The sequence below is a fragment of the Vanrija pseudolonga genome, chromosome 6 (genome assembly GCF_020906515.1).
Source record: "Vanrija pseudolonga chromosome 6, complete sequence".
NCBI lineage: Eukaryota > Fungi > Basidiomycota > Tremellomycetes > Trichosporonales > Trichosporonaceae > Vanrija > Vanrija pseudolonga.
Window position 1 is genome coordinate 307233 of NC_085854.1, and position 21724 is coordinate 328956.

General features: G+C 61.2%; 4 protein-coding genes across 6 annotated transcripts; 3 read left to right on the forward strand and 1 right to left on the reverse strand.

The window, feature by feature from the left end:
• Nucleotides 1–6773: 6773 nt before the first annotated feature.
• On the forward strand, nucleotides 6774–9698 carry LOC62_06G007908 (uncharacterized protein; the record flags this gene model as incomplete). The annotated part of the gene is made up of 4 exons (XM_062774427.1): nucleotides 6842–7345; nucleotides 7500–9042; nucleotides 9210–9344; nucleotides 9508–9698. The coding sequence occupies exons 2-4, from the start codon at nucleotides 8577–8579 to the stop codon at nucleotides 9696–9698; spliced, it is 792 nt and encodes a 263-aa protein (XP_062630411.1). The 5' UTR covers nucleotides 6842–7345; nucleotides 7500–8576.
• Nucleotides 9699–14493: 4795 nt separating this feature from the next.
• On the reverse strand, nucleotides 14494–15613 carry ccdc25 (Coiled-coil domain-containing protein 25). The gene is made up of 10 exons (XM_062774428.1): nucleotides 15521–15613; nucleotides 15444–15471; nucleotides 15382–15401; nucleotides 15295–15346; nucleotides 15135–15259; nucleotides 15075–15097; nucleotides 14988–15017; nucleotides 14894–14954; nucleotides 14701–14840; nucleotides 14494–14655 (listed from the first exon to the last, which is right to left on the reverse strand). The coding sequence occupies exons 1-10, from the start codon at nucleotides 15543–15545 to the stop codon at nucleotides 14527–14529; spliced, it is 633 nt and encodes a 210-aa protein (XP_062630412.1). The 5' UTR covers nucleotides 15546–15613; the 3' UTR covers nucleotides 14494–14526.
• Nucleotides 15614–15812: 199 nt separating this feature from the next.
• ely5 lies at nucleotides 15813–18096 on the forward strand. The gene is made up of 2 exons (XM_062774429.1): nucleotides 15813–16036; nucleotides 16070–18096. The coding sequence occupies exons 1-2, from the start codon at nucleotides 15877–15879 to the stop codon at nucleotides 18064–18066; spliced, it is 2157 nt and encodes a 718-aa protein (XP_062630413.1). The 5' UTR covers nucleotides 15813–15876; the 3' UTR covers nucleotides 18067–18096.
• Nucleotides 18097–19677: 1581 nt separating this feature from the next.
• SPBC19G7.02 lies at nucleotides 19678–21691 on the forward strand (the record flags this gene model as incomplete). Of its 3 annotated transcripts, none has more annotated exons than XM_062774430.1 (9): nucleotides 19678–19784; nucleotides 19841–20189; nucleotides 20223–20324; nucleotides 20361–20397; nucleotides 20435–20625; nucleotides 20672–21005; nucleotides 21042–21108; nucleotides 21144–21567; nucleotides 21605–21691. In XM_062774430.1, 6 exons carry the CDS (start codon nucleotides 19735–19737, stop codon nucleotides 20729–20731), a joined length of 789 nt encoding a protein of 262 aa, XP_062630415.1. In that variant the 3' UTR covers nucleotides 20732–21005; nucleotides 21042–21108; nucleotides 21144–21567; nucleotides 21605–21691. The 3 variants fall into 3 exon arrangements, with proteins under 3 accessions (XP_062630415.1, XP_062630414.1, XP_062630416.1); XM_062774431.1 differs by having other exon boundaries at nucleotides 20763–21005; XM_062774432.1 differs by lacking the exons at nucleotides 19678–19784; nucleotides 19841–20189; nucleotides 20223–20324; nucleotides 20361–20397; nucleotides 20435–20625 and having other exon boundaries at nucleotides 20755–20758; nucleotides 20779–21005.
• Between the last annotated feature and the right edge of the window lie 33 nt (nucleotides 21692–21724).

The window sequence follows — 21724 nt, forward strand, 5'->3', positions numbered from 1 at the left end:
CGGCGCCTGTAGAACAAGGAGGGTTCGCCATACTGTCCAAGGGGCGAGAGGCGATCTCACTTCAAGCTGGACCAGCTCGGATGCCAACCCCAAAAGCGAGTGGGCGCTCCGCCAGCATCGCACCATCTGTGCGCAGCTGTGGCGACCACGGAACAGCAGTAGTACTGCTACTCCCTCTGGTCACCACGGCGGGGGTTCGAGCCCGCTCGCTGAATCCGGACCTCTCCCAGGAGGAAGGGGACTGGCCGCCGGGGTTCAGGAGTGGGGTAGATTCTCTTTTGTGTGTGCAGTGCGTGTATGTGTGTGTGTGTTGTGCGACATGTGTGCGGTCGCGGCGCGGCGTCTCCTCGCACCCACGCACCGGTCGCACCAGTCTCACCGATTTTTATCGGCGATGCCCCTGCCACGGCTGAGGGTTTCGTGGAGCAGCGAACACACTCACTCGGACAATGGCTCGCCTGTGAAGTGTGTCAGCGCAGGACACGGTGCGGGCGAGCGGGCCTAGCAGCCAACTGGTAATCGCCCTGGCTCGTTCGCATCTATCTCACCTGCTTCAGACGAAATCAACAAAGATTCAAGACCCGCAGCCGCGGCGAGAGAAGCGTGCCGGGGCCGACGAGTCTAGCGGGGACGAGTAAGAGGGACGCTCGACGACAGCCACCCCGTCCATATCGCCAGCCAGTCGCCGCGAGCGGTGCGCTGACGAGTCTGCAGTCTCTCTTCCCCAGAAAGAAGGCATCGGCGTGTCGAACCCTCACAGCTGGAGCGCCTTGACACATTTTGAAGGCCACATGCATGACGTGCGCGTGGATGAGGGGTCGTTGGTTACTGTGGATATGGCCGACCCCCGCGTATGTGCCTTTGAGATTGTGCGGCTGTGTGCTCAGTGACCCACCCCCCCCCCCCCCCTCGAATTCCTCGCCTTCGCGGTCAAAGTGAGTTCCTTCAGGCTGAGTGATGGTCATTGTCCTCAACCCACATTTCTCGCGCTGCAAGAACAGCAGGCTACACTACCCTCGGACACGAGCGTCTCGGGTCACTCCTAGCAACCCCGCGCGCCCCCCAACGGCATGGGGGAGGCCACGGCCATCGACTGTTTGGAACAGCGAGCTCGTCCTCGCCTCCCCTTGATTTTGCTCTCTGCTCTCCATCTGTGGAAGACGGCGACGTCTCATCCCATCACCGCCAAACCACCTCGATGCCACCACCCACACACGCTCCTCACCTCCTCGAAAGAAACGGCATCGACTGGCCCGGATAAACGAGCCGGCACGCGATTGGAGGGTCGCCTCCACTCATGACGTGTGTTTCTTGCCACTGCTGGAGGTTACCATGCGACAAGTAGTCAGTCCTGAGCGGCGTCCAGGGAGACAGTGAGCACGGCTACGCGCAGTTTTGTGGCTTGGGGCAGCCACACCTGCTCGGCAGCGGGCGCTTCGAGAAGGGGTCTATCTGCTCGAGGGCCGTCGACCTCTTGCCCAATGTCTGGACCTCGACGCCAGCTGCTGTTAATGAATCGGCGTCAGCCTCTCACACTGCCTCGTCCTGCTGTGGTGGTAGCTCAAAGGGACATGGTGTGGCGAGGTGGCGACAAAGACAAGTTTCGCGGCTTCGCCCTGTGGTCCGGCGCCGCCGGCGAAGGGGTTCAAAGGTCGAGAACTCGAGCTCTAGTCGTCGGGGGCGCCGTTTAAGTGCCTTGCCCTCAGGAAGTTGATTAATCGACTTTTGTAGCAGTGATGGCGAGCAGCGGTTCCTCTCTTCTCAGTTGCTCTGCATCTCAAGGCTCGGGTGCACCCGAGGGGTTGGACACAACGCCAACGGTCCGCGCGGGTCGACGCCCCGGCGCCTTGCGCCACCAGCGCCAGCCTGTCCCTGGTTTGCTGGGGAGATGTCGTGGTCAGTACTGAGGCGAGGCTGCGACGCCATGATAGCCTGGGTGAAGTCGAGGTGGTGTGCGCTGAGTGCGAGAGTCGACAGTTAGACAGTAAGACGGCACAAGGACAGTTCCCATTCTGCGCAGCAGTTCGACGACTAGGCGTTATTGGGGTGGTTTGTACTAGGGGTTGGCGTGCTTGTCTTGGTTCCCCACGCATGCGCAAAATGTTGGTTTAGTGCCACAGTTGGGGAATGTAAACCTGATCAACGGTCCAATAAGGATGCAGGCGACCCAGATCCCTTTGCGCAACCGTCGGAAGGTATTGGAGCACCCATGATCTCTCACATTCCCCACTCGCTCATAGCACCATCATGTGCCCACCACTAGCGTCAACGGTGTGGGACATGTGCCTGCATAGACAGACTTCATCATCACGGGGTACACTGGTGCACAGACTGACTCCGCTCGACATCGGCCTAGCTAACGAGCTCGAAAGACGGAACCCAGGAGAGAAACTGGCCGTGCGCAAAGAAAAATGGCCGATGGTGCCCACGACCGGCTGGTTCACGGCAACTGTGCTGGGTTGGTCGTCAGTGTCAGCCAGACTCACCCAGACCTAGTGAAGCACCAAAAGTGCCAAGTGAGAACCGAGTGCCAAGTGAGGACTGCCTGAAAGCCATTCGCTGACTCGTCAGGAGCAGATCTCGTTGCAGCGCGGGGTGCGCAATTTAATCTCGCTACCACGCTCCAGACTCGACCAAGAGCCCCACACTGGCCGAGCGGCGCCTCCCCTCACAACGCAAAACAACGCAAAAACAACGCAAACCGCTTGTTGCTTTCGGACCGCGGCCCCCCTGTGCGCCGGCCGGTCGGGGAGTATTGGACAGAGGCCGAGGAGGACGCGTCAACTTACCCGCTGTCTTCTCGTCATCTGGCCCAGGCTGGCAGTCGTCGCAGTGTCAATGACGATTTGCCCACCATCGTTCCGCAGGTCACGGCACCGTCGTCTGTCCTTGCCATTGCGGGCCTTTTTTGTTTGCTCCACCTCCCCGCACACTAGCTTCGATGGCTCTCGACGGCTCCAAGAAAAATAAGACTACTGCTGTGGGGTTGTCGACTTCATAACCACCCCAGCCCAGTTGGCCAGTTGGGTGGTGTAGTCGCCGTGCCTGGTGCCTCGATAAGCAACGAGAGACTCTGTCGTGAAGCTCAATGTAGCCACGACCCGCGCATCACCCGATGGAGCACGCTGGAGTCGTGCACCCGCTCGGCGATTCCGCTCCGGCCGAACGGCAGAACAACAGTGGGTACTACCCGCACGCGAATTCTGGGAACCATCATCGTGTGCTGGTATTGGGTGTCAGCACATGACTTGTGTCATCAGTGAGGACGTATTGGAGCGCGGCTGCGTGGGCTACTGGGCGGGGCCTGGCAAAGATTAGCTTGCATTCCGCCGTGGATTACTCCACAACGAATGTGTGGTGCTTGCACAAACCATATGTCACACTGCCTGCCAATCCGCCGCAAGCCATACAATCTGCGGTGAGATTGCGGCGACTATTCGAACCCGGGTCAGCTGCCTGATGCCATGGTGCGTCTTGACACCGTCGCGGCACAGTCGTCGGCAGTCACCGCCATCCCACGCTGCACACGACCTCCCATGTCTATTCGTTTGCGCCTGCCTCCCGACGCCAGGCCTCTCGGAAGCAGATGAGGAATGTAGCTCCGATACTTACGTGTTACTGGGTCTCGGTGTGCGAACCAAAGCGCGGTTTGATTTGTTACGCGCGAGACTAGGCAAATTATTCGCCCAGAGGCCGTGCTGCTCCCAATCAGATTATGCATCCCCCACTCCCCCCCGGTCTCCGGGCACACGCTCGCTCCTTAGCCCCAGGCCGGTGTACAGTGCCTCAGTTTCACAATTGTGCCTTCGTCGCTTCTGCGATGCCAGGACACTACGTTACCACCAGGCGGGGGACGCCGCTGCTAGGACAATGCCGCCCCCACGGCAATTGACGTTGACCACGTCAAGGCTACGCTTGCCCTGCACCGGCGGGCCGCGGCCACATAGGCGCCACCCTACACCGGTCGGCGTAGCGGCCGTCGCCGCCACCTTTAGTTACTGCATGTATTCGTTACTACACGTATGCATTCCTAAACCCCGTTAGCAAATGAATCGACGTGAGTCAGTCGGAAGCCCCGATTTGGTGACGGGGGAGGCGCACAGGACAGGAGACGTGTTAACCAAACATAGGGACCCAACGCCACCTGTTCTGGATCCGAAATTCAGAACACGGAACCATCAGCGCCTGCCAAGGGACTCGTGTCTGCCGCTGATTCTGTGGCTTCGCCTGAGAGCCAACAACCCCGAAAAGGCACTGGGGTTGCGACGCGCCGCGGCAAGCGTAAGGTCCGCGCTTTCGCATCGTGCACGGCGAGTCTCCTCCCTCACGCAAGAGTGTAGGACACGTTACGTTGCACCATACGATGGCGCGCAACACCTCGTGGTGGCTCAAGGCACTTGAATGGGCAGCCACGATGACGCAGCGGCGGCGGCGAACAGGGAGGGAGGGGTTGGGTTGGGTTCGTTGACGGTCTGTAGCGCGGCCCCCCTCCCAACTTTCGAGGCGGCAGTAGTCATGGTGGCACAAGGTCCCAGCTCCAACAGCACCCGCTCCCCAGTCTTCAGGCTATCCTCATGGTGCAGGCTGCTGCCGTTGGGGGATGACAGCATCCGCCTCGAGACCCACGTACATGCCGATACGCGGGCGCCACGGTCGTGAGCGCCGGGGCCGAGTCGGACTGCGCATCTTGTCACACTCGGATGGTAACACAACACAACACCAAGCAGTTTCAGACAGCTTCCTTGTGTCGCCGTGAAGGCGCCTCGTGTGCGACAGAATCATCGTGGTGGACGAAGAACTTGTCGCAGACAAGTCAACGCCAAGCCACCCCGCCACCATTCCACCCCAAACCCCTGACCTCACCCTCGGTACTTCATCGGTGATGGTTTCGGACGGATAGGCATTGCCCAGGAAAATTAAAAAGTCAGGCGATGGACGGTCCCGGACAGGTCGAGCCGGTCGCCTGTTGGATGGTGTCCAATTGGTTGGGGTATATGCGGTGGCGCACAACCAGGAGGCAGCCTCCCGCCGGCGGAAGGGTTCAAGTGGTCCCCTAGACAGGCCGACCCTCGCCCCCTTCAACAGGTCAGAGGCGTCTGTCACCTTCATTCTTGGTTTGTCTCGTTTGGGAGCGTGTCACTTGGCCCTTGTAGAATGTGTCGGAGCCCAGATGATGGCGCAGGGTGTAGAATGGTGGCAGAGGTGACTGTCGCGCAGGTGGCAGCTCTCCAAGTCTGTCCACAGCCAGCCTAGCATCCGTGTCTTCCATACCGTGTGCCAGGAGTGACGACGAACGTTGGTGCCACTCTGACGTGTGATCCATAAGGATCCATAAGGTTGAGTCCGGCCCGTTCACCGACTTCCTGACGCCTCCTCGGCTGATTCTCCGCAGCGGATGGTTGACAAGGGCGAGCAGCCTGCAGCACCTCTGCCGCTCAGTCGGTCGGTCGGTCGGTCGGTCGGTCGGTCGGTCGGTCGGCACAGCATCGACGTCGATGCTTGCCTCCTTGAACCTTGCTGACGATTGAAGCGGCCGGATGGAGGGTCCAGGGCCCGAAAGCAAGGGTTCAAGGTGGTCAATGCTGGCGCCGCGTGCGGGGTGATCCTGCGTAGATCGGAGGCCCTCACGCGACGCCGCAAACGAAACCTAGTAGTGGCCAGAGAGGCGAGGGCTATGGAGACGGCCAATGTCTTCATTCGCCGAGAGCCAGCCCACTTCGGTGCTCTCGGTGCTCTCGGTGCTCTGCGTCGCTCGCGGCCATAGCAATAGTCTCCACCGGATGAATGGACTCGTAGGGGGCAGGGTGATGCAGGGGCATCGGTCCATTCTGAGTGGCACCGTGAGGGAGTCAGGGAGGGCGCCTGGTAGATGGCGTAGATGTTTAGGACCTTACAAGGTGGGGGCGGGGTGATCACCCTTGCCCTTTGTGAGGCTCGAGCGTCGCGTTACCGGATGCTGAAGGTCTTTCACATACGGCGGTGCGATGGCGGCATGGCCGTATCGTCAGTGGCGGAACTAACAGTGCGAAGGTTGAGGGCATCGCTACGCGCGAAGGCTGAACAGGCGTCGCGATGTCACGCGGCGGAGGCGGCCGCGACAGCGGTGGGGGCGGCGGCGGCGGAGGCGGCGGCGGTGGTCATGGCGCAGCGCCTCATTCCCTCCGCTTGAGGCGCCGCGCGACACTGCCGCCCACGCGGCAGAAAATCGAACATGGTGCGTGACGCCCCGGGCGGCCGAAGTCATTCGTTGGGATGTAAATCTCGAAGAGAAGGACAGAGGGAGACGTGTCGTGCGCCAGTCGCGTCGTCGTTATCCGCGGATTTGGCACGCGAGTCACTGAATGGGATCGCTCGCCCAACCGCCCATGAAGAAAACGAATCTCGGGACGTATCGTAGATAGCAGAGCGTCCGGATCGGACAAGGATCGTCGGGCAGTGTGATGTGTCTGCACGAGCGTCGACTGCGAGTTTGAGTGACTTTGACCTTTGGGGTCGAGTCCTGAGAGTTTGTTTTCCCTATCCGTTCACTTGGGTCCTCGACACGCTTAATTCATTGTCGTCATGGCGGCACCAATAGAGAGTCCCCCCACCTTGGCAAGGTCGGCTGCGAGCAGAGGCCCAGAGATGCATGCATCAGAGCAAGCTTGAGTGAATGCGCAGCAAAGTGAGAAAGTGTGTGCATGGCTTGAGGATGCAGCCCTTTCTTTCCCTTTGGCTGACAGCAGCCAGAGAGAGACGCCGGGTGGGGAGCGATTCCGATGCAGGGCCCTTAGGATTCCTGGAACCGGACCCACTTTGAGCGACCACCGTTGCACCGTACACCAAACAACCAACTTGACTACGCTCTCACTCCCGTCAGCCTCCGAGTCACAAACATACACGTCAGACTCTGGGCACACACACGACAGTCCAGTGCAAGAAAAACGCGACGAGGAAGCGGTGACGACCATACACGCAAATCGCGCATCAGGTAGCGACTACCCCACGCGGAACTGCTCCCTCCCTGGCTGAACGACACGCCGCGAGCTCAACAGCCGACTCTCCAACAGCCGGTTTCGCATTTGCCCACCGCAACCGACGACTCTCTCTGGAACCTCCCCGTCTCGCCCCCCCTTGTTCTACTCTATCTCCGCTACACCTCTGCTCGCTTGGTAGGCCGCTCCAATCCAATTGTGTTGGAGCTGGCTCAACGATCTCTGGGCTCTGGTGGGCAAGCTGCCGACTCAGCCCTTTGTCGCGAACAGTTCACCTCCCTGCGGCTGGTTCAAGACTCGTGCCCGGCATTTCCTCCTTCAATAGTGTCTCCAGGGGCCGGCGAGGTCACTCTACAACAGGAACCCCTTGGGTAAGTCTGGCTATCTGGCGCGAGTGGTCGTCGCACGCGCTCCTCTCCTCCCCCTACTGTCCCTCGCCCGTCATCGCCGCAGCCGGGGGCTCCCATTCCCCAATAACCGCGGCCTGCTCGTCATGCTACGAGCAGTCATCGCTGACATTTTCAGTGAGCTGCTCGTTCAGCCCGTCTCGTCGCCGACAGCGCCGACCACGCCGCAAGTCCTACGCCACCTGGCGAGAACGATCCTTAGCACCACCCACTCTCTCTCGCTCTCGACGATCGAGCCCACACGAATCGCGACGCCACCCCGGTCGCCTTGTCTCTCGGGAGCAAGCAAAGAGCCGAGAGCACTAGCTGCAAGGGGTCCGGGGGCTAGCAACAGATAATTTGCCGTCGCCGAAACCATCGTCGTGCACAGTCGTCGGCCGTGCGCGTGTGCTGGCTCGACTCGGCGCTGCTTGAGCGGCTGCAGCGGTTGTAAGGCTTCAGAGGCAAGGCTTGTATTGGTTTCCTAGGAATTGCCCCCGGAATCGGTACTTGCCTCCCTCGGCACCCTTACCTTCCTCCCCCACCCTGGCGAGGTTGCTGTACACGCAAGGGAACGGTAACTCATTGGCCCGACGATTGGGGGTTCAACAGAACGCCTCAAACACCCTCTCTTCCTGACTCCTCTCTCATCTTCACTCCCTTCCGACAGTGGGTTGGCCCACACCCCCCTGTTGCTGGCCTCGTCGCTGGCGTTGCCGCACCCACGGTCAACACCCCACCCCACGCCTACTCCCCACATACATTAATACATATCCCCCGTTGGAGTGCACCAATCGTCCTTCCTTCTCCTCCTTACACCAGCTGTTTCGGCTGCCATCGTCCTGCTTTTGGCTCCGATCACCGCGTCACCTCGAGAACCATCACAAACACGACAAGCTCCCTTGATATATCACTCCACCTACACACCACCACCAACTTCGCCCATTCCTGTTGTCACCCTTCCATCCTTCTGCCACAATAACTTTAACACTCCCCATCCGACGTCCACACTCGTTACGCATACACCACGACATGAGCACCGGCGGCGGTATGAGCGGTGTACAACGAGGTGGCACTGCACCATATACCGCTGCCGCCGCAGTTGCGGGACAACCAAGCCGTTCACGCCACCCCGACCATCATCATCGGTATCGGCCCTCTAATACCTCACCGAGGGCGCCTGTGGGCTTCAGCGTTTCAGAACTGGTGAACAGGGATGCTCCTCCACCGCAGCGATCACCGCGCGAGTCATGGGAATCGCAGCGGCAGCAACAGTCCTACTACGATCCCGCGGGTGGTGTCGTTCCGCATCGCCGCCCAGTGTCGCCGCCAGCGGGGCCACCCCCGCCAGTTCCAAGCGCTCCCCCACCTCCAAGACGGAGTGATTCATCAGCCTCCCTTCATCAACGCCGATCCCCACCCCTTCCCTCACCTACATATGGTTACCAGGAAGGCGAAGGTCGGAGTTCCTCGTGGCGCCACAGGGCAGATCCGGCCTATGGACATGATAGGGAGCAACCTCAACCCTCATCAGCTCGACCTCCAAACCGCGAACAACATGTGTCAGAGTACCCGTACAATAATGAGGAGGCCTCCCACCTTCACAACTCTAGATACTACGCCGGTCGACCGCGAGTTGACCACCCACCGCCGCCGGAGCCTTCTCAGCCCGTTCACCCTGGGTAAGCCAACCTTGGCCAGGTAGTAGCTCACGTAAAGTCCTTCTGCATCATACCCTCCGGTGAACAGGCGTGGTAGCATCGCAACACCGTTGTAAGTGAAGCGGGATTTCAGTTGTCGCTTGTTGATCGCTGACTTCGCAGGCCTTTCGACTTGCCTCCCCCATCAGTTCCTCGAGACATTTTGCGATACGACCCCGGAGACGCGTTCCTTCGTGGATGGAATGCAGCGCTGGCGGCATTGGCTGACAGAGAGCGTGAACATCCGCCTTCTGGCTTCCGTGAGACAAGGGATGGCGTGATACGTGAGTGATGGAGTAAAATCTCCTTTTTGCGACACAAATGCTGACATTGTGGTTTCTTATTCTTGCTCGACAATGAAATGTTCGGGGCGTTTACAGGAGGATTACCAGCCACGAGTACTGTGTCACGAGGTGCAGAGCGAAGTGATGCGGAGTTGGATCGCAGGCGAGAAATGGAACATCACGAGCGCGAGATCGCCTGGCAGCGTGACAGGCAGCTTCAAGAGCGTCGACGTGACTCTCTCCGCGATGTTCGCGATCCTCGCAACGCCCGCGATCTTCGAGACACCCGTGATCCACGCGACAATCACCACCCTCGCGATCCCCGCGATGGTCGTGAGCTCGACCCCCGCTTAGAACGCAATCATACCTTGGACCGTTATCCCAGTGTCGATGACCGACACCAGTTTGGGCCAGAATCTCGTGCCCCAGGTGATCCGCTTGACCACCCCGTTGCTGCTTCCCATCACCATGATGGTCCGTTGCGTGGGCCGCCTGGATCGTACCCAGGACCAAGGGGTACACCGGTACCAGCTGTTGGACCTTCACCAGACTACCAACCACAGTATCGCCGATTCGCTTCTCCGGTGCCAAATGGACACCATCCACACAGTCATCACCCTCACTCGCAGTCTCATCCCCAGCCTCCACCATACCACGCCGGACCAGCCACGGCCCAGTATCCACACCCCGCGTACGCTCCCGGGTGGCCTGTTGATCAAAATGGTCGCCCGATCCCAGAGAGCGAGTACCCGCCCCAGCATCTGATCTTCCAATCGCCCGCTTCTCTTGGCCCACCTCTTCCCGCCACGGGTCCACAGGCAACTACGCCACCTCGATCACGCCAGCAAATTTCGTGCTACATGTGTAGACAACGCAAGGTTCGGTGCTCTGGCGGTCGCCCGTGCGAAGCGTGCGTCAAGATCAAGAAAACCGACGAGTGCGACTACGAAAAGAATGTCCGACGTCGTGGGAAGGGCAAGCGAGGCAGCAACGACCAGACAAATGGGAGTCCAGAGGGAGACAACGAGGAAACTCCTTCGCGGAGCGACAAGAGCGGCGCCACAACATCGAGGCCAACCGATAATGTCGGCGTCAAGCCTGACGAGGAGCAGGACGAACTCGAGGACGACGACGATTCAGCCAGCCACCAGAATCACCGCCGACGCGCTCACACGAACGGCAGCTCGTCGACACGACCACCCCGGCGGAACCAATCGGAGGAACCGGAGCAAAAACCTGTCACCAGTGACGTTGAAGCTGGTAGTAGTGGGCAACAAGCGCAGAGGGCAAAACCGGCACAAGAGGCTGGCTCGGCTGAGCGTAAGCGCCGCTTCGACCCAATAGGATCCGAGGCGCGGTCCCCGCCCCAGCGGCAGGGCTACAACCACCGGTCTACGACGCAAGCGCCATTGCAGCCGCCTAGTTTGAATTCGGACCGATTGGACGTCAAGCGGCGACGTACTACCCCGAGCCCCCAGCCCGAGTCTTCGTCGGCTGAGAATCGCGATCGTGACGGCACGCGGGGAAGGTGACGGTGAGGTTACCAAGCTCAACAAGTGGGACAAGTGGGGCTTTGACCCGGTCGGCAAGGCGCCGCCGGTCAGGTTCAACAGGAATCGGTCAGGTCCCAAGGCGTCGTAGGGTTCCACGTCTACTCGGTTCCTCCGGCTGTATGCAGTCGGGTGGCAACTGGGCTGGTATGGATGGTCAATGGAGTAAAAGGTGGACGTCACCGCCAGGGGTCAGGTGGCCTTGTGGTCACCTGCCCCGTGCCGCGATTACATGTGCACCCGCGTAATTAATCCGTTGCCAGGTTGCAGCTGGCGCTGCCGTTCGGCTTGGCAAAAGGGTGCTGCATCGTTTAAGACTAGTACAATGACGATAACACGACTTTACGACGCACGGCAGATGCAGCAGAATGAACTGAAACACCCGCGTAGAGCAGTGGATCATGATTGAAGGGCTACGATGTGGGGGAACAAAGGCTGGTGGGAAAGCGACAGGGCGGGCTGAGAGTCAGGTGGTGCTGGCTGCCGGTTGCAGACATAGCGCCTTGGCCTGGATACTGCGCATGTCGTGAGAGGTTGTTGGTACCGCCTCTTGGCTTGTTCACTATTAGCCTCGGCTGTTGGCCAAAAGGGTGGGGGGGGGGGGGGCGGCAGGAATTCTGGGTGCGGCCGCCACTGTCACCATGTCTCAGCACCCCTACTCTTGAAAACCGCAACCCAACTCGCTGCCCCAAAAAAGTCTCCTGGCAGAACGTCCTCGTCAAGGGCTGAGGCCAGCTATCAATGTGGCACAGGGTGGTTGGTGCATTCATGGGCTGGGGCAACCGGATTGGCGGGGGGGACGAGCCCAGTGGCGCCCCGCCAGGCTAAGAGCCACAAAACTAAACGCCCGCTAAACACGCTCAACCGCGCCCAAACATCGCCTCGTCCAAGCCCTAACAATATGCTTGTTGCATCCATCCTCCTCCAACCCGAACCCCGAAATGGACGCCCAAGACATCGCAGGGAACAGGACGGCACGGCAAACGGGCTTGCGGCGCGCGGCGCCGTGCCTCGTCGCCCGCCCCGGCACGGCGCCAGCGCCATCGCTGCTACTACTCGTACTCGGCACCTGCTGCGGCCGGCTTCATCATGGCGCCGCGCGATAATAGCGGCGCTTGGACCAGGACGGAGCGGGATCGGCGGAGGATATGCTCGCTATTTTTTTTGTTCGACCGCCCAAGACGAGACGCCGCGTCCTCGGCTTCCGTGATGGCGCGGTGCCATCGAGCGGCGAGCGGCTGTCGCGGACCCACTCTCGGGGACACGGAGTTCGGGGACGAGAAGGCTACGCGTGTCTGTCGGTCGCGCTAGACTGGCACTTGCGGGAGCCAGTCGATGCGGGCTCTACTCGTCGTGTGCTGCGGGCGCCGACAAAACGGCGTGGGTCATCGGCAGCCGGGAGGGACCATGCCGCTCGGTGCTCGACGAGACGACGCAGTCGTCGCGTCTGCAGTTCGGCTCCCAAAATGTCCTCGAGAAGGTCGCGACGAGTACATGTGATGGGCCCACATTGCAGCATCCGCGCGCGGTGGCTGTTTCAGCGAGGATATCGTTTCCTTGATTGACGAGGAGGTAGTGTCCAGCATTGACGATACGCGGTAGCCGCCCCACCGCGGCATCATCCGCAGCTCAGTCGATCACGCAGCCGACACTCTCCGTCTCGGCAGCAGCGCGATCTACAATGCCGTCGGTCGGCACACGTCTGGCAGTGAGACAGGGGTGCGATGGTGCGACTCGGCACAGGTTGGCTCGGCGGCTCGCTGCCGGGCCACACTTCCGCGTTTGGACGTTTCCTCAAGGCGCTACTGGCGTGGTCCAAAGTGACTATGAGGGTCTACGTGTACGCGACGAGGGCCGTCATGTCTTCCGTTGAGTGTCGGAGTGTTGTTCAACCTCGGTTCGGTGGCGACAGATGATGGATGGCAGGGTCGGCGTTGCCTCCATCACCGGGCGGGGATGCGTGACCGACCTTGTCCCCGCCACTTCCGACTGCGTCAGGTTTCTGGGCACCAAACTCCTGGACCATTTACGCACTTAGACTACTTAGCCTCTCGCTGACCACGCCGTCGATATCGGTTCCCCCACTTAGATGATGGGAGAATTACGCACCCGAGTCAGTCGTCGCCCACTGCACGGCTATCGCTGCCTGGTTCGCCTGCCTTGGCGAGACTGGCCAACAGATAGGGCGCACCATTCCACTGCGTTAGTGCCTCGCGGACGAGGTTGAGAACGACGGCTGAGTTGCTTGAGGTGGCGGGAACGGTGTTCAACGAGTTATTGGGGCAGTGGACGACTCGCCTCTGAACGTGGCTGTGCTCGATGCGGTCCACTGGTTTCAACTAAGCTTCGCAATTCCCCCCTCCTTCTTCCACTGACGACTTGCAGCACCGACCGTCATAGGTCAGATATGTGGTACTCGACACGGCGCTGTTCATCAGACAACATGCTGAGACATAACCTGTGTGTAGGTTAGCTTTGGGTATGTCGATGCGACTGTAGCATGGGGCTGCTGACGATCAGTCTCTCATCCACGTCTTTGTCTCGTGTGCCCATACAATCGATCCTCTGGCAACACCCATAATAATGTCGCCCTGATCTTGCTCAACATTTACTCTTGTCGGGAGACCTGCCTTCATGAGAGTATCGCTCGAAGTCGCGACACGCGACAGTTCAAGACAACAAATGCAGCGGTTCTACGGTGTCTCCAGAGCCCGATCAGCGAAGCGAGTTGATACGCACGCAGCACACACGACGAGTGCTTCAACATATATTTAGCGATACCAGGTAAATGTCCGTTTGAACCACGGGAACTTCTCCAAGACGACTTGGGAATACCATGATCCGGCTGCTATCCACCAGGTTGATGGCTGTGGATCAGCCATCGTCCCGGGCTGGGATCGGCGAAACGGTCCCAAGACCGCTTCCATTTTTGGTGCGCGATTGCCAGCACGGAAGATGAACTACGTACCGCCGAGCAGGACCCACGCGCACCGCTCCGCGGCGGTCAAATTGACCCGGCAGAGCCAGGCATAGGTTTCTCTCTGGGCAACTTCCATCGGTACCGCCTCGTCTGAGACAACTGCGGACGGCCGTCTACGATCGCCGAGCGGGCATCGTGATCGACACAACAAACACAACACAGCTGCCATCAACATGTTTCTCTTTGGTTGTAAGGGGTGGGCTGGCCGGTCGTGCAGTGGATACCGTCTCCTGCTCAAGTGGCGGGATCGGCTCCCGGGTGTTTCGTATCAAGCAAGAGAGCGAGAAGGTCGGCAATGTTGATCACGGACCGGAAGAGCAGCGGACGTGAAGCAACTACAAGGCGCAGAATCTACTGCTAACCACGCTTGTGATGGCCTTATCAGCGGCGGGGGATCAATCAACGCAGTGAGTGATTTGACCTCAGTTCGCGACTCCCATTTGCGAAAGGAAAATCCCTCGCTACATCTCCGCCTGCATGTTGATTTAACCCACACATCCTCAATGTCAGAAATACCCGCAGAGTCAGACAACTCATGTTTCAGCGTGAGCAGCTGCGCAGAGAGCCCCCGCCAACTTCCACCAGCCCACGATGACAACCGCCCACCGCCCACCACTGCGCCCAAACACGCCGCATCCATCCCTTCTGCAGCCTACATAAAATCGTCGTCGCTCCAGTCGTCTTTGGCGCCCTCAATGGCCTCTTCGGTGAACATGCCCTCGTACGTGCGGTCGGCCTTCTGCTGTGCCCACTGTGCCTTTTGTTCTGCTGCTGCCCGGTCCTGCGTGGTGTCAGTCGGGAAGGAGGCCTACGTTCCAAAACCCACCCGCTCGATCGCCTCAGACTTCTTCTTGCGTCCCTCGGCGCGCAGGCGCTCCTGGCGCTCTGCCTCGTGGTCGACCTCCTTCTCCACCTTGGTCTTGTTCAGCCTGTTCACGATCGCATTGTCGCGCGTCGAGATCTTGACTGCCGAGGTTGTTAAAATTGTAATAAATGCACCAGTTTCACACACAACGCACCCCGCTTGACCTTCTTGTCAGAGTGGAAGCTGACCTGGCCCACGGCCATGTCACCGGATTTCTGCTATCAGCCCGGCTCGAAGGGTACACAAACCTTGAGATTAGTAAACGGCGTGTAGATGATCTGGTTTTATTTTCCGCGTCAGTCGAGCCAGATAATATCAGTAGCATCCCAACGCACCGTGATGCTGTCCTTCTTGTTACCTGCCCTCAGCTTGCAACCCCCGCACTCGGCACCCACCCTCGATCGAGTTGGCCTTGACGAGCTGCGCGGCATCGTTGACCAGCGCAGCTGGCAGCGCGTCCCACTCGCCGTGGGGCTGCTCGTCCGTTTGCCGCAGGTAGACGTGGGCACTGGAGAGCTTGCTGCCATGTCAGCTTGGTAGGCGGCCAGTGCGCACTCGACGTGGAACCAGACATCAGTCGGCAGGCCGTAGCGGAGCAGCTCCTCGTCTGGGGTCAGCTTCGACGGGGTCCCTCGAGCTCACTTTCGACCTTGTCCCGCCCCCTGTGACGCTGTCAGCGCGCTCCTCCGCCACCCAAAGCTCACATGTAGATGGTCACGGGGGGAGACACGGCTGAGGGGAAGAGCGTCAGCTGGTCCCAGGTGCAAGCGCTCGCACCCACCGTTTGACGTGAAGAAGAGGACCATGATGTGCGTCGGTTGAGCCCAAGTTGTTGCGGGATCTGCGCAGTCGTTTGTCGTTGCTTGTGATCCCTGTGATTCCAACAGAGCAAACTACGCGGTGGAAGACCTCCACCGCGTAAATCGCATCTCGGGCACTACGGCGATCGCCGTCGTCCCCATCAAGCCACGTGGCGTAAACACCGGTATCGCCGTCCCGTGGCGCTCGTCGTCATCGCGGATTTCAGCAACTCCATTGTTGATGCGGACAAGTTGAATGTAAGCAGACAGACCACCACATCACTCGAGTGTGTTTGTTCTCTTTCAGCCACTCTCTTCCTCCCAGCTCTCACCTACAATGGGCGACGAGTACGAGCTCCCCGCGAGCTTACTGCGGTATTTTGACCTCGCGGCGCTGCCGTACGGCAGCACGGGCGACGACATTGATGCCCGCCGTGCGTCCAGCCCAGACGGCAAGCTCTTCTACGACCGCCTTCTCTCCTTCGCCTCATTAGACGGTAAGCCAACTTGCAAGGCATATCTGATGACAGGCCCATCTCTCTACCCACCCAACTCGCCCTCGGCCTTCCGCCGACTCCTGCACGCCATCCACACCGCCCCCATCGACCGCCTGAAGCGTGATTGCTTCGTCTACTACCTCGTCCGGGATGGAGACGCTGCCCCAGGCATGGAGGTGGACGATGCCGCGTCTAGCTCGAGCGCGGGTTCGGCACGCGCCCGCGCATTCGCCCGTGCGCGATGCCTGCCGTGCACTTGGCAGACGCTGATGGACGGCTACTGGCTCCTCGACAATGAGCAGTACGAGGAAGGCGTCGCTGCGCTGCGCGACCCCGGCCTCCCGGCCGTCGACTTTGTCCCCTCCATTGTGGAGGCGCTGACTACCAATGTCTCCCCGCCTGCGCGCGCTCTCTCCCTGGTCTTCGCCTTCCTCCTCTCCCCCGATCGTACCCAGCAGGACGGTGACAAGGCCGAGAACGCCGCCGCGTTACTTGCGTCCGCGTCGGTGGCCGGCATGAGCGCAGCCTTCAGGCGTATCCGCGCACTCGCGTCGGCTGAAGACCGCGAGCGCGCTCGCGACGCAGTCTGGTGCTGGAGCCTCGGCACACCGCGCTCGCCAGCAGGCAAGGGCGAGCACACTGCCCAGCCGCGTGCTCTCCGAGAGCTCCTGCACCTTGCCCTGATGGACGAGGAGTCGGACCACCTTGTCCGCTTCCTCGCTCACCCGCCGCGCGAGATCCAGCCCCCGGCCAGGTCTCTTCTCCACGACCTTGTGACTCTGCGCCTCGTCCACGCCGGCAGCTACGCCGAGACCCTGGCGCTCGACAAGCAGCTCGCGGCTTCCGACGCCGCGTCCGCTTCGGACCGCCAGCGCCGACGCGAAATGGTGCGCGAGTTTATCGACATCCTCCCCGAGGCCCAGAGACGCGCGCTACTGGCCGGAAGCGACGTGCCCCCGGCTCGCGAGCCGAACACACGACCCGTTGCGAACGGCACGAGCAGCTCGGCCGATGTCGACATGGAGTCAAGCTGGGTCAGCGTCGCTACGCCTGCGCCGGTTGCCCCCTCTGCACCGGTCGTTCCGTCTACCCCTGCACCTAGAGTCGTCGCGCCCACGCCCATCCGCGCACCCGCCATTGCCAACATCCAGGCTGACTCGGGCGCTGGGTCGTCAACTCCCGCCCGCCCGTCGTCGCCATTCTCTGGCCCTCCGCGCTTCGCTGCGGCCTCGCCCCGTCCCCCTTCTCCGCCCAAGCGCCAGCGCACTCCAGAGCCTGCCCCCTCGGTTGTATCCACGCTCCCGATCGAGATTCGCCAAACGTCGCCCGTCCGAGCAAGCCATGTCGCCAGCCCATTCCAGCCGCCTCCATCGGCGAGCTCGCGTCCCGCCAGGCAGCCGAAGCAGCCGAAGAGGATGATCATCGACGAGGAGCCGGCCAAGGTCGCTCCTACGCCCCGCCGACAGGTGCGCGCGCCCCGCCGCTTCGACGAGGAGAGCCCCAACGCGGCCGCCTCATCGCGCCAGGCATCCGCAGAGCCGACTGTCGAGGCCACCCCCTCCACGCGCCGTACTCGCAGGTCTACCATCACCAAGGCCGACGACGCGACCCCCAAGGCGCCTGCGCCCAAACGTCGCAACTTACGCGCGTCGTCCCGCGCCTCAACTGCCGAGATCGAGCCAGACATGCCGCCCCCGCCCATCCCCGGCGGCTTCTACACAGTGCCGGAGGATGAACCAGTCGAGCCTCCTACGCCATCGCGCAACACGCGAAGCGCGTCCCAGGTCCCTATGGACGAGGACGAGGCACCGAAGAAGAGGGGCAAGGCGAGTGCTTTACCCAAGCGATCAACGCGGGCCGCGAGCGAGGTTACGGACGATGGAAACACGCCAGCGCCTCGCCGCTCGACACGCACTCGCGGTGCGGCGAGCGAGTTGGGCAGCCCCACGCCAAGCATTGCGAGCACGGTCGACGCCTCTAGCCCTACCAAGCCGAAGCGCACCACGCGGACGACGCGGTCACGCAAGTAGGCATTCTAGCCGTATCATTCAGTAGCCACAACTATGTTATACTACATGTGCAGATGTGCGAAACCAGAATGCATGTCAGAGAGCATTCAGCTGTATGGTACAGCTGGGATTAGGGTAGTCGCGGTAGAGGCCGATGCAGGCCCCCGCCCCTCCTCCCGTATGTCGTTCTAAGCCGTCGTGTCGTTTAAATCTGGGAGCACGTCAGCAGATGATGGAGAAACAATGTGTGTGATCATGGCAGTGCTGACACAGCAGATAGCAGCAAAGGGGCACCACATGCAGCACACAGTTTGCCACTCGCCCACGCGTGCAGCTTGGGCTCGCGATCGTACTCACGTATTGGCTGAGCCAGCGGAAGCCCTCGCCGTAGCCCTGGCGCATGACGACGGAGCACATGAAGACCTCGATGGGGCGGATGTCACGGAGAGGAACCTTGCCCTTGCCCGTGGTCTGGTAGAGGCCGAGCTCGTGGCGGAGCTGCTCCTCGGAGACGGCGCCCTCGGCATCGATCTTGTTACCGAGGATCAGGAAGGGGACGTTGGCGAGGGCGTCAATGGCAACTGGGCGGCGTTGTTAGCGTTTGCGATTGCGATTGCGGTGCGACACTACGTACGCAGCGAATCCAGCTCGACCTTGGACTCGGCAAAGCGCTCCGTGTCGGCCGAGTCGACGAGGAAGACGATGCCGTCAACCTCGGGGAAGTAGTCGCGCCAGAGACGGCGGGCCTGCTGGTGTCCGCCGAGGTCGTAGGTGGTGAAGCGGACGTTGCCGATCGCGAGCTCCTCCGACGTGGGGTGGAGTGTGGGCTGGAGGGTTGCGAGGCGGTCGTTCTTGAGCATGTGGAGGAGGGTCTGGGGTTGTCAGTTGGTCACCGTCAGCAAGGCACTCACAGTCTTGCCGGCGTTGTCGAGGCCGAGGAACAAGAGCTTGGCGTCTGGCGCACGCGTCAGAAGCAGGTCGTGGTCAGAGAAGAAGCGGGCTACGCACTCTTGTTCATAAGGCCTGGGGCAGCGTGTCAATGGCAAATCGCGCCGTAAATGACTGCACTCACCGAGCTGGGAGAGGATGTCCCAGAACCAGTTCTGCGAGGAGTGTCAGTCGACGAGATAGTGCTACGTCCGGGCCGCCGGGCTTTTGTCTTTCGCTCTCGGCTGCCAAGATCGAGCAACACGCACAAGGATGAACATGCTGGCTAGTGCGTTGCTGCTGCGTTGCTTGTGGGGGTATCGGGGATGCGGCTTCGCGTGCGCACAGAGGTGGTGTGGTGGTTGCTTGTTAAAAAAAGTGAGCCAGGTGGTGCGTGGCAATGTCGACGACCAAGAGTAGATGGCCGGTGGCCGCCGTAAACGACGCGCACAACGCTCGTCGCTGGACGGATTGCTGGCACGACGACACATGGTGAGCCTGTCACGTGGCTTTGCTTCCGCACCCAAGATCAACCATGCGTGGCACGGGCATGGGTCGGAGCGTCCACCGTGGGAAAGCTGTCAAAATAACCCCGTTGTGGCAGCCGAATGCGGGGTCCCCACATGTGCAGCAACGGCGCGCTCATGCCGAAGCCGACTCGAACGGAGCATTCGCAGCAACCAAGTCGGAGAGCAGAGAGAGAGAGATACAACTCGCAGCTTTACTCGTCTCTTCCCCTCCTCCCTTATCTCTTCACCCAAAATGTCGCCCTTCCCCACCGACCAGGAGCTCAAGAAGCCCGTCTGCGCATTGTGAGTCGAGGGAGTACGGCCGCTCCGCCTCCCTTATCACAGCTAACCTCGAGCAGCTGCGGCTCGTCGCCTGGCAGCTCGACAATCTACGGCGACGCCGCGGCGTCGGTCGGCGCGGCGCTCGCCGAGGCGTCCTACCCGCTCGTGTACGGCGGCGGCAGGCGCGGGCTCATGGGCGTCGTGTCCCAGTCGCACCTCAAGGCAGGCGGCTACACGCACGGCGTGCTCCCCCGCGCTCTCGTCGCCCGCGCGAGCGAGCACACGCCTGCGCCGTCCGCCTCGGCATTCACTGGCACGCCGAAGGACAACGCGCCGGTCAAGTCGGCCGAGGGCAAGGGCCACGACTTGCTCGACGACGACTTTGACGGCCGCTTGACGATGGAGGTCGTTGGCAGCATGCACGAGGTGGGTTGGAGGGTGATTGAACTAACCCCACAGCGCAAGGCCAAGATGGCCCAGCTGTCCACTGGCGGCTTTGTTGTCCTCCCTGGTGGATACGGCACGTTCGAGGAGCTGCTCGAGATGGTCACCTGGAACCAGGTGGGTGTTAGTTTCGTCGTCCTCTAACCCGCCCAGCTCGGTATCCACTCGGTGCCCGTCCTCGTCCTGAACAGTGAGTGATGTGCCAAACCACCGCTAACAAACCCCAGTTGGCAACTTCTACACCGCGCTTCAGACTCTGGTCGAGAACGCCGTCACTGCCGGCTTCATCCAGCCCATCAACCTCAAGCTCATGACCGTCGTCAACTTGCCCGGCGGGCCCGAGGCCAACGCCGACCCCACCAAGGCGGGCGAGTGGGGCGCTGCGACTGTCAAGGCTCTGCAGGAGTGGCAGTTCCCTGTGAGTAGCTCACATCGTACATGCTATCACCCCGCTGACATCGCAGACCGACGGCGGCTACGGGTTCAAGTGGAAGGACGCCGAGTCCAAGGCGAGCACCGCGTAGACAGAATGCATCAATCAATTGACATGAGTAGGCCGCCGCAGACGCAGACAAGCCGGCGCTCTTCTCGACGGGGCGGTACACGTCGGCGGCATCGAGCGAAGTGAGCAAGACGAACGTGCCGCTCTGGGACCTGCACGTGTGGCGGCTGCGCAACGCCCATGCGCACTTTGCCGGCAAGGAGGGAGCGGCCGTGTGGGGCGCCTGGCCGGGAGACGAGGCGGTGTGGGCGGCGGTCAAAGCCAAGCTCGAGGTCGCTGGCGCCGGCGACTGGAGGGTGGGTGCGGCTACAATGGTGACCACTAACCCCCAGCTCCGTATCCTCCTCCACCCAGGCGCACGACTCGAGGTCCAGACGATCCCAGCTGCTGCTGGCACTGGTGCGTCAGGCCTCTGGCCAAACTAACGCCCGCAGCGCCGTTCGCCCCCCTCCCTGCCGCCGACACCCCGACGACCAAACGCGCGCTGTACCTCGACCCGGAGGACAGTGTAATCGAGTCGGACACCAGCTATCGGCTGTACAAGACCGAGCAGCGCGCAGTGTACAACGCCGCGGCGGCGCGTGCGCCGACCACCGAGCCGCACCCCGAGGTGCTCCTGCACACGCCGGAGCGGCTGCTGGAGAGCGTCACCTCCAACATTGCGATCCGCAAGCCGACCGTGAACGGATGGCGGTGGGTCACGCCGTCGCTGCGGCCCAACAACGCGCCGTTCCTCGCGGGTACAATGCGCAAGCATCTCCTCGACGCAGGTGTCCTGACGGAGGGCGAGCTGACGCTGGCCGACTGGGCAAAGGCAAAGGCGGATGGACACCGCGTGATCGGGTTTAATGGGTTCCGGTAAGCGCTTGGCCCTGGGGCAGCTACTGACTCGCAGCGGCGTGTGGGAGGCCGAGATTGTATAGAAGCAAGCATACATGCACTACACCCATAGAAGCGTCGCGCCCAACGCCGATGTAGCCGGATAAACCTGTGTGATGCGTCGCGTGCAATCTTG